Source organism: Anoplopoma fimbria, chromosome 2 (genome assembly GCF_027596085.1).
Source record: "Anoplopoma fimbria isolate UVic2021 breed Golden Eagle Sablefish chromosome 2, Afim_UVic_2022, whole genome shotgun sequence".
NCBI classification, from domain to species: domain Eukaryota; kingdom Metazoa; phylum Chordata; class Actinopteri; order Perciformes; family Anoplopomatidae; genus Anoplopoma; species Anoplopoma fimbria.
Genome location: NC_072450.1, coordinates 14,366,095 through 14,378,652, shown reverse-complemented (window position 1 = coordinate 14,378,652; position 12,558 = coordinate 14,366,095). Strand labels below are relative to the sequence as shown.

Here is a 12,558-nt window from a genome sequence, read left to right as displayed (position 1 = left end):
AGTTCACTTATGTAAAGAGATTTTTTTTATTCATGTTTATTTCAAGTGTGTGTATGTGTGTGATTTGTCTGTGTTCTTATTGGCAGACAGACAGCAGATAAACTCTCTCGTGGACCAGCAGCACAATGTTGTCTGGGTCCCACATAGACAAATACAAATAAACAAACACACCCTCCTGTCTCAGTTTTTCCTCATTTAACCTAATGCCTCCGCCTTCTCTTTCACCCTTTGTTCTCTTACTTTTTATATCATTTGCTCATTCATTTTCATTCTCTCTGCCCCTTTGCTCTGCCACCTTAAGCTATTCACATTTCTCCTTTATTATTGGATCATCCTTCAGGGCATTTGTCTTTTATTAGATACTATTCAGGGGAGAAGGACAGTGGGGACAAAGAGAGAGAACACTTAACTTATAACACTGCAAAGAAATTAAATTTGCTGTGCCTGTGTGAGTTACTGTTTCATCAGATGTATGGTATATTGTAAATATATACTGTATGAAGTGTACAAAGTTGAACATTGTGATTATATGGAATATGCCTTAACCACTAGACCACTGGACACCTCCTATCTATTTGCACTGTGTGTATGTATCTAGATATCTAGCAAATATATTACATTGATATGCGTCCTTGTTACAAACACATATAGAGCAAAGCACTTTTTTTTTTGTCCCAAATCTACTTATCTCTGCTTCTTGTCAATATGAACGTAGGGATAGATTTTAAATTTTGTTGCTTATGTGTGAGTGTGGGTCTTTGGTCCAGATAAGATACTTAAGACACACACACAGTCATTTATATTCAATTCAATTCAATTCAGTTTATTTTGTATAGCCCAGAATCACAAATTACAAATTAGCCTCAGAGGGCTTTACAATCTGTACACATGCGACATCCTCTGTCCTTCCCTCACATCGGCACAGGAAAAACTCCCCTAAAAAAAACCCTTTAACAGGGAGAAAAAAGGAAGAAACCTCTGGGAGAACGACAGAGGAGAGATCCTTCTCCCAGGATGGACACACTCAACAGCTTTGTATGAGAGTGTGTGTTGCATTAGTTTGCCATTGTGTGCACAGATGTGTGAGTGTTAATGTGCATGCATAGGCATGTGTGTGCGTGCTTGTAGGCGACCCATTCGTGAAATAGATATGGATTATTGATAATAGTTCTTTATGTGCTGCCAGCAAGCAGACAGCATAGCACCCTAAATCATTACCCTACGCTCTATTAAAGGACCTAAAGCTTGTATGTGTAAATCTGAGAGCATGTACATCTATTGTGAGCATGTCTATGCACTTCTCTACACCTATGTGTATGCGTGTGTAAATCAGCTCCACTGTGCGTGTATTTAATGCTGAGGGCTCCTGGGGTCCAAGCATGCAGCCCACTGTCTTGATAAATTACCTATTGTAAATGAGATGCCTCTATAGTTTATATACCATTCCCCCTGTGCACCTATACGCATTTCAAATGCTCAGGCTTAGCTTGCTCCCCCTGCATTATTAAAGAAGTCATGACTATATGGAATAAGGGTTCAGTGAGCTACATGGAATACCTGTGCATTTGGACTCGCTACCCATTTGTCCTGATAAATGGGAAGAGGAAAACTACCAGTATGGTGGGGGAGAAATGTTCCCACAGAGGGCTATTATAATGTGAGCCGAAAACTGGAGTAAAGGTGGTTGAATAATATGTGCCTGTCAGCATTTCAGGTCGCAAGGATGGGACAGACTCTTTGTTTTACTCAGCTGCAGCTCCAATATCACCAAAAAAGCTCAAAAACCACGTCCTCATTCATTTCATACTATTATGAGATTCCAAAAGGTTTGCTGTGCTACTCTGTCTGAAACAGTGGTGTGCTGGTGGATAATTCACTTCATGCATCTCATTAAACCGGCTATTATAAGAGAGCTGTCAAATTAGTTCTGCATCTGAAATACTGCACCCAGAAACTGGATGGATGGCATGATAGACCCCATTACCGCATGGTCACCTGGCTAATGTATTGACACTAATGGCATTTTGGGTAATATAGTCATTGAAATGAATTATGTTTTTGTTGTTGGGGTTTGTTCTTATGATGTTGTTGCACTTGTTCCATTCAGATTTTCCCACAGGACACACAGGCTGAGTTCCTCTCTCTCCATTTTACCATAAATTAGATTAAATTACACTGGATGAAACTTTAATGATCCCTATGGGGATATTAGGTCATAGCAGCAGGAGACACAAGGATATGGATAATACTAGGACAGAGAGAGTGCTGCAGATAATACAACAGCCAAATGTGTTGAAAATCATGCAGCAGATCAATGAAAAATTCAGCATCTGACCACGTTTTATACACACCTGGTCCTGAGAGTGTCAATGAGGGACTTTCATGAATGTTATCAGATTTTTCCTAGAAAGAGGTGATAAAATAACATTCAAACACTTGTTCTGTCACTCTCATCCTCTCCGTTTTCTCTACACTAGAGCAGTTATCAACACCCCTCTATCTGCTCTTAGAAACAGGTAAAAACAGACTCATCCATCTTCATTATAACACAAATGTCATTTCCCCAGCGCTCACCTTCATCATCTGTCCCTATTTTCCAACCTTTTCCAACCACATGTTACAAGAAAAACACTATAAAATGTGTGCCTTAAATTTCAGACAGAGACAAAGAGAGAGAGACTGCCTTTTCAAGATGAAAGTAGAGGAGCAACTTGGGGGGAGACACAAAAAAAAAATTGCAATCGGATGGTACGGAGTTTTCATTTAGACTACATCAGAGATAGAATTACAGAAACATAGTGTAAGGGAGACAGAAAATCTAAGAAAAGAAAGCAAGTAAGTAAATAGGACACAGAAAATGGTCATGAAACAAGACGTGTTGTAAGGAAATGAAATATAGGGAGAGCGAAGACACAAAATAAATGAAAGAGGGGGAGTAAATAATAGGTAGAAAGAGAGAGAGCAAAGGTGAGGCACCCTCTGGTGAAATTAAATAGTTAATGTCTCATATCAACATCTGTACATATGTACACAACATGTACTGACTGACATGTCGACTGGAAATGTTTTAGAAACGCCATTGTTGCCCCGCCTTCAATGAGTGACTGCATATGTTTTTACCCCATATATGAGGTGGTAAGAAGTCACAACAGTAAATTGTATTACTTCCTTATTTCTCTAGGGGAAATAGAGTTCCATTGTTGGGAGGCTAAGCACCTTATGCATGCATGCCTGTAAAAACACTGGGATAAGAGTGTAAACTGCACCACTCCTCAGAGTAGACTGCCTCCCCATCAGTGGAGTAAAGTTAAATCCAGCAATTTGACTTAGTTTATGTTGGACAGGACATTTCGGAATATTAAATATTGTGATGTAGTTTTAGAGCTCTTAGTAAGGCCTTTTTAGATAGCATAAATAAAGATTTTTTTTTAATCCCTTATTGGTTTCAGTAATTTTCATTGGTTCATTAATATTCTTTACTCCCCCACAGCTTCTGTCTCTGCAAATTTGATTATTTTTGATTCATTAAATAAAACCTTTGGTTCATTTTTATAAAAACACGTCTCTGTCTCATATCAGTTATTAAACTGTGTGATTTATCAATTCTCACCACAATATCTTAAGGTTCTTAAGCTTATTCCCGGAGTGGCATTGTTGGTTCCCTCTCAATTTTCCCACAGACAAAAAACCTGTTGTTTAGGTATGAGGCCGTGTTAAGCAACACCAAACTACCCTTCAGAGCTCAATGCTGTGCTCTCCGTTGGCAACAGACACATTCACCGCTCTCTCATAGAGGAACTCAACGGGACCTTGGCTGGAGTAAGTATGGTATTCACATTGTTTTTCTGAGTTTGGCTTGTTACTCTTTTATTTAAGCTGATGAGATGGTAAATATGTATCTGCGGTAGAGTGTACACTTGCAACTGTTGGCCAGTGTGCAACTCCACTGGAGCAGTTGGTGCATTTCGCTTCTATGAACACTGTCCTCATGGAACGCAGAGAGAAAAGGGTCTGCTATTTTAATTTCCCCACCCAGATGTAGCCTGCCGTTCCAGGGATCACACAGGTGACCTACCAGTCACACGCTTCGCTAACCTTGTGTTTACCACTGCTGCCCTAATTTATCCTAAGGTATTTAAATATGGAGGTTTGGCTTTTATTTTGTGCAAAATATGTTAAGAAAATATTATAAACTGTGTGTTGTATCTCACATCCTATTTCTCTCTGCAAGATATACAATGACACACACATATACACAAACACGTTCAGGCACAACAAACAGAAACCTAGTAAACACACACACACACACACACACACACACACACACACACACACACACACACACACTGGCACACGTGACACTGTATAAACCTATTTTCAATTAGCTGCTTGAAGGACAGAGCAAGGGCAAAGAGACAATATTTGCTTTGTTTTCTCATGCCAGAGAAAGAGAGAGAAAGAAGAGAGGAAAATCACCTCAAGAATTTAACATGAATTTATTTTTAAATTATTGAAATCCATTTGAAAATGTTTGGGGCATTCGTCGGCTCACTGATCCCAGTAAACTGCCCGGGAGATTCACACCCAGTCTGTTATAATCAGTCTTCCTTGTTCAGACTGATTCAGCATTTTTCATTTGTTCTACACTTCTGTTGGGACCAAAAAGAAGAGTCCCAATAAATATAAAATGTGGAGGTTGTCACCTCTTAGATTGCTGACCCAGCAAGACCTTAATGTCCGCTACACTGGCAGACTGGTTGCTTCTAGTCTCCCTTTGCTTCCTCCCCTCTTTCAGCTCTCCTCTCTGTCTTTTGTTGTGCTACCTCTGAACCTCTACCTCTGATTTTTTTCATCATTAAAAGTGACTACATCAAACAGTATTACTGTGAGTAGTATTTCTGAAGACCACATTTCCATTAAAGTCCACTGATTCTTGGTGCATAGTTTCAACGTAAACCCTACAAATTTTCCCTGCTGTCGTACCACATGTGTTTGCTTTCTCTTTTGCTTTGCTGAAGAGCTTGTATATGTCTGAAGAGATTTCTCGTCTACCATTAGAAAACCTTTTTTGAAAGCTCCATTGATTCTCCAAAATGAACCACATTTGATATTGGATGTTGAGCATTGATGTTTTGTGCTGTAAATCACAAATAGCAGTGGTAAAGCAACAATATCCAATTCTTGCAAAAAAGAAAATAGAGTGTAACGGTTTGCTAGTCATATCAGCAATGTATCTGCATACACTGTCTTAAAATGTCTCTTATTCTTATTCTCTCTTATTCTAAATCCATCTCTCTAAGCTTCATATTTTCCATCTTTCGCTGTCGTTTCTACTTTCCATAACCATTTTTTGATCATCTCTCTGCTCAGCCCCTCCCCCTTGTCTTCCTCTCTCATGGGTGAGTCTAAACAAGGGTGATTTATTATCGTGCTCTGTTTCTCCTTTCCTGCTGAAACACCATTACTGTCAAAGTCACAGCACAAACACTCAGACTTGCTAACTATTTACACCTCCCAACACAGGTACTAACTCAAGTATGGAACACAAAATATGAGTACACGAGTAAATGCACGTACACTACTATGTCTTTTTCGAACTATTTTCCTTGACCTCCATGGAAAATGTCTTGAGGTGAAGGAAAGATGCTGCCGCAAGGATTGTGGGCCGATATTATCTCCTTTCCTTTAGAAAAGGATAGTCCGGTGTACCCTATGCTAAAGGTGACAAAAAGGGAACCATTGTAGTACCTTTCATAAGCATTTAGAGAATTCAACCAACATCTTATTATGGCTGCCACTTAGATCCTTCCTGGTCATTTCACTTCAAAAAAGCCAATTCCACCACAGTCATAGACACACACTTGCACACAGATGCTGACATACAAATTGTTTTAACACACATGCACACACAACAAGACAGTCTCACACTCAAATACATTGTAAAGATTTATGAATCTAAAAAAAGAAATACATACTGAGGAAAAACTGGAAGTGTGAGACATTTTCTCTGCTTTCTTTCTTGCTAGCTAACTTAAGTCATCTAAACAATGTGATATTATGACAGGCAAAATATCAAATGAAGCATGAAAAAAAAATGATGTAATGAAAAACACACTCATGAATGTTGCTGACCAACAACATGAGGCCATTTAACAATATTTGAATACAATAAAAATCATATAGAAGAAGCAGTAGAATAATTCTTAAAGCCTGAAAGAGCATTTCTCTTTTGTCAACTTTCTATTCATTAGATAATTAACACTTTCAATCCTAAAAAGACAGGCCAGAATACATAAAAGCTGTTTGGCCTAATTTATTTCTGACCAGTAGGACAAGATAACGAAACAATACTGAGATTGTACAAAGTAATTTCCAGCTACGACTCCATATCTCTGCATCTGACTCAAGTCATGCACTGAATAAAAGTATTAAGAGGGATAGAAAGACAGTATAGAGGAGAGGGTGAATATGAAACAAAGTGTGAGAAAGACAGGAGAAATAATAGGGGAGAGAGAAAGAAGGAAGCATAAGGAATAAGTTGTGTGTGTGTGTGTGTGAGAGAGAGAAAGAGAGAGCGTGAATAAGAGTGAAAGAGTGAAGGGGCACCGGGGGTGTGGGACATAGAGTCCCCAGAGTTCTAATTATCACTGTATGAATTATTACATCTGTAGAACACGTTCATACACACATGTTAACACACACACACACACACACACACACACACACACACACACACACACACACACACACACACACACACACACACACACCTCTGGATCTCCCTTGCAGTCTCAGCTCTCCTGCCTCCCTCCGTACACCCCAAGACCACCCATTCACCCGAGGCTTTTTCTCCCTCCTACCATCTTCCTCTCATCGTCTACTCATGATCCCTCTCTTCCCGTCTTCTCCTAAAACCTCTTCTTTTATCTCCATTTTCAATTTGACTCACTTGTGCTGTTTGCATCGCTTTGACTCAAAAATGTATCTGCTACCTCGTTGCAGTTGAAGAGGATATCTAGCTTCCCCCTCGATACCAGATGGTTATCAAATCCAAGAGTTCTAAGTTGATTATTGTGTCCTCATGGGGAGCTCTTTTTGGGAAAAACAAACATCACAAGGTCTCTTTGCAGTTTTAGATTTTAATTGATTCCTGCAAGCTACAAAGGAGAGATTTTTTTCAGTTAGCACTTCAACTGTTGGGGAGGAATATATATAGAAAGCACTACAGACTATATGGCAGTCCCTACTAGTCTACAGGTGACTAGAAAAGAGGACAGGGGCCTGTATGTTTATGTTGAACACATTTTCTTGGGAGTCAGGTATTGTCAGCGGTTGATAGCTAACAAGGTCACATTACAGAAGGCAGCTACACCTGAAAAATGTAAATGTTGTTCCTGCCTGTCAGACTCATATCAAAAAATAAATTAATCTGCATGCTGGTAGCCTGTTACCATTTGTTGTAATCATATAAGACCAGAATAAATTGGTTCAGTTTCCATGGTTATATTTGCAAGGTCCTCGTGGGAGAAGTAGCTGTACAGATTTTATGTGTGTCACACACAAACAATCGCGTTTTCATGAATTAACCGGCTTACTCCCACAGTCCAAAGACAAGCAGCTTAGGTTGATTTAGGAATCTAAATTGCCCGTAGGTGTGGATGTGAGCGTGAATGGTTGTCTGTCTATATATATATGTCAGTGCTGCGATGACATATATATAGACAGACACACACACACACACACACACACACACACACACACACACACACACACACACACACACACACACACACACACACACACACACACACACACACACACACACACACACATATACATACACCTCTACAGGTAGCTTACCTGGTAGGGATAGAGTGTAACTCCTCCATTAGTTCGGTTCAGGTGCTGGTGGGCCTGCAGAGCTGTTGTACTCAGTACTGCTCCACTTCCGTTTCCACTATTATTGCCAGGGCTGTTTACTCCAGTCACTGGTTGCTGTTGGGCACCAGCTTTTCCCGAACTGGGGGACCCATTCCTTCTGTCCATCCCGCCTCCAAGCCCCAGGGAACTGGGCTTGGACCCCGACCTGTGCCCTGGGCCTGGAGGTTGTGGGTTTGTGGGAGCACAGCTGGATGTTTGTCCCACCGAGGGACTCCCGTGGCTGGGGTTGGATGGTCCGTGGCTCGGGCTGGGCGTTGGGGTCTGGCTGGGACTTGGGGAAGGTGACTGGGAGGACGAGTGTGAAACGGCAGCAACAGCTGAGGAAGAGGAGGAAGGTAGAAAAGCAGGAATCCAATCCCGTGAACCAGGACCTCCTGGTGCTCCTGATGCTCCCATTGGACCCGGAGGTCCTTGAGATCCACACCGTCCAATGAGGGCCGTAGGCGAAGTGGGGGGAGACAGATCCCACTGGTCGAGAGTGAGGACCATGCGCACGGCTTCCTGTTTGAGCTGCGTGAGGTGAGTGCCGCAGACATCACAGCGACTGTCACGTTCGTTCCACGCCCGCCGAGAACTATTGGGCACCTGAAGCTTATCATGAAGGAGGAGAGAGAAGGAGGGATCCTGAAAGGAGAGAAACAGAAAAATATTTAGACTGGTGTCTGGGGGATTGAATGATAGTAAAAATGTAGCCAGAGCAGCATGTTTTGAGCTGCACTGGAGAATGCATGTAAAGGGAGAGGAGAGGAGAGGCGAGGAGAGGCGAGGCGAGGCATGTTGAACAAATCATGACTATGAATATTTATAGAATGTCCAAGAAACATTGCCTTATAGTCTGGGGGAAGATGTGTAGAGAGTCCACACATAAAAATGCACACAGACACACACCCTATTCCTCTCCTTTCTTTCCTTTTCAACATTTCTCTACAGTACAGACTGATATTGTGTGTGATGAGTGCATAATGTGACTTTCCACCTTTGAATCATCTGAAAAGCATCTTGGTTCAATAAATACTGAAAATATACATATAGACATTTTTTTCTTCATAAAAGAGGTTAATTGCCTGACCATCAATTTCTAGCAATGAGAAATTAAGTTTATTTCCCATAAAATGGCAATAAAAACTACTGTGATCAGAATTATTTAAAAAAACATTTTTTGAAGAAGATTACCAACCTTGCCTTTAAAAAGGTGCTTTAATTGCGTGAAAAATTTTAGGCAAAGTCAGTTCCTCAGATAATAATTTTAAACTTCTTGTCTAATTAGCTCAGACATCCGGAGGGAGCTCGTAGTAGAGCCGCTGCTCCTTCGCGTCGAAAGGGGCCAGCTGAGGTGGCTCGGGCATCTGATCAGGATGCCTCCTGGACGCCTCCCTTTAGAGGTTTTCCAGGCACGTCCAACTGGTAAGAGGCCCCGGGGTAGACCCAGAACACGCTGGAGAGATTATATATCTCGTCTGGCCTGGGAACGCCTCGGGGTTCCCCAGGAGGAGCTGGAAAGTGTTGCTGGGGAGAAGTACGTCTGGAGGACCCTCCTTAGCTTGCTGCCCCCGCGACCCGGCCCCGGATAAGCGGAAGGAAATGGATGGATGGATGGATGTCTAATTAAACACCAGGTGTTGTGGATCCATTGGTCTATAAGTTGGGTTTATTCTTTTCACTCCCAGTATCTCAAACTATCTTCTGTTGTATATATTTTTTTACATATTAGTACATGTAACTTGTCATTAAGAAAATCTATTTGTAATAATAACACCAACCAATCATACCAATTTCTAAATAATCTGTGTGTCTTCTTCAAAAATCATATTCATAAAATCACTCTTTTATCATAAATCTATGAAAGCAAGCCTTTTTATTTCACATGTTTAGGTTCACCTTAAAACGACTTGGTCCTGATTCAGATAACTTTCAATAAACTGCACTTTTTGCAGGTTTAAGCTTAGGACCTTGTTACTTTAACAACAGTTCTATTGCAATTTTCTGGTCTGGAAAAGAACAAACAATCAGGGTGCTGCTTGCATTGGCCATTGCACCACCACAGAAATAGGGTCTCTTGCATGCACAGGCCAACTGTCCAAAGTAATGAACTGTAGAGGTTGCCCAAAGCGTAAGATTATGTGTAAGTGGTTTGTAGAACTATGAGATTGAGAATGACCAAAAAAAAATACATAATGTATAATTCTCTCTCTCTGTTGTCCTTATGTCCACTGTGTTTGGCTGGTGAAGTTGTGTGTATGCGTGTGTGTAAGCAATCACTGTGCTTTCTTGTGTGCGGAAATTTGGAAATGTATCCAATTTGTTTGCACTGTTATCTCTGCCTTTATGCATGAATGCATTTGCCTGTACAGGTATGTGTTATGTGTGTACGTGAGCTTGTGTTTTTCCAGACTAATTGGAGCCACTCGCACAGAGTAAAGCTGCCCAAAATCTCCTGCCACGACTCTCTGGTCCAAATATCAAAGTTAACAAGCAAAACACACGAACACACCCTGAAACACATCTGTGTCTAAAGCTCATAGAACCTCCTTGAAAATATTTCTTCTGTTTTTTCCGCAAGGCATTAGGCACTTTATTTGACAAAAGGTCATTAAAAAGAAAAAGTTCCTTATAAAAGTCTGATTTTACCCGAGGCCCTTGAGACTCATGGGGAGATTTAAATGACGTTGTGGGCTAATTGTTTGTGTAGGTGTAGCGTTAATGTATCATCAGCGCGTGTGTATCTGCTCAGGATCACTATACCTCATCGAAACATCTGTAGTAGATGGTGCCGACTCACTTGATAACTGTAATTATCTTCCTGCACCTCTTGTGTAACACTAAGGCCAGGTATCTGTTGGGGCCTCTCTCTTCTCTGTTCAAGTGATAGATACGGCAAACTAAGTTAATGGTTACATGTAAAAATCAGTTCATGCTATTTAAACTTGGATTAGACCGTAAAGACATTGTCCACATCATTTTATGTTATTCTGTGAACATTCCTCCGTATAGATGACATGAAATCGTTCTCTGAAACTGCTTTCTCTTAAATGACCGCTATTACCAAGCGCTTCTGCATCTGAGAAACAGAGCCATTATATTCACCCTCTTCTCAAAAATGTTATCCTAGAAAAATATTCCACATCTGCAGGTGCATTTTTCCATTTGATGGATTAAACAACCAAAGGATAAAAACAATCACCAACTACACATGTCCATCCATAGAAACAGTAAATGCATCACTCTAACCCATTGTTCAGCATACTGGGGCTTTTATTTGATTATCAGTGCATCTTGCCAGAGAAGAGGCTGTGCATGTACAGTATTAATCAAAGTGATGGGAAGGCACTCTTTGTTTAGTGAAGCATAATCAATACATGAGTTATGGAGATGAAGCACGTGTATGCGCGTCTAATCGATGCATGTGATGGACACAGGTTATCTCTCAGCAGATTTAGATAATCTGACATAAAGACAGAGAGACAGATGATTGACAGGGAAGACAGAAAAAACAGAGGGACCACTTGTTCACATGGTTTTATATAATCAACTGATTCTTTGACCTCTTCTACACTGAAAAAACAGCTTCACAACTACTTAAAAACTCCCAAAAGTCTACTGAACCATAGATATAGATCTGTGTGTGTGTGGTCAGCATCCTTGGTGGCCCAAATGCTCATAATGTAATGAGAGCCTGTTATCAGGAAAAAGAGAGTGAATATAATATGTGTCTGCCACACACAAATAAGCCTCTATCAATAACAAGCCTGTTAGTTGTCCTCAATCAATACACTGTCTGTATGTGTCCGCACAAAGCAATATTTCATTTAATAGTAAAGCCTCTCAATGAGAGCGCTGCCTGCTAGCCTATGTCAACAAACCACAAGACCACAAGATACACACACACACACACACACACACACACACACACACACACACACACACACACACACACACACACACACACACACACACACACACACACGTAAGGCAGGAGCTCAAGCCTGGGCGAGCAACTGAGTGAGTGTGTGTGCGTGTGTGTTTATGGATAAAGGCTACCTTGTTACTCAGGCAAACTAAGTAGCCTAACAATTTATTAAACATAAACATACTGTACAAACAAAGCAGGCGAGCGTACAAACACGTATTTCTGGCTGGCATGAGACACCGCACACACACACTTCAGGATACATAACATAGGCTACCAGTGTGTCTGTGTGTGTGTGTGTCTCTCTCTCACACACACGCACGCATGTTTGAGTGACACGCATGACAGGAGGCAGACTGGAGGAGCTGAGGTTGAAGCAGATTTAATATGCAGTTGACTATTTATCAATGCATTTATTACATTTTTCACTATATGTTCATAAGTGTGCTTAGCCAAGGGGTTAAGGCACATTTTCTGCGGGTTACAATATTTGTGTCTTTCACTGCTCTAAAGGAGTTCTTCCTGTGCGACTGAAATGTTCCCTCTAAAAAGAGTCCGTTTCTCCTCATTTCAGGGTCTGACACTAAAAGCTTTAATGTAGATGGCAGCTCTTATAGGGAACTTTATTGTAGCTGCACTAAAAGTATGTTATTTCACGTCAAATACCACTAGCCACTTATCTATGGGATTCAGAGAGATAATGCCCCATA

General features: G+C 40.9%; 1 protein-coding gene across 1 annotated transcript in view; it reads right to left on the bottom strand.

Moving 5' to 3' along the window:
* Positions 1-12,558, bottom strand: part of kif26ba (kinesin family member 26Ba) — a 77,487-nt gene that overhangs the window by 44,214 nt on the left and 20,715 nt on the right. Inside the window, 1 exon segment of the mRNA XM_054616999.1 lies at positions 7,861-8,565. Within this exon segment, the coding sequence (XP_054472974.1) occupies positions 7,861-8,565 (705 nt within the window).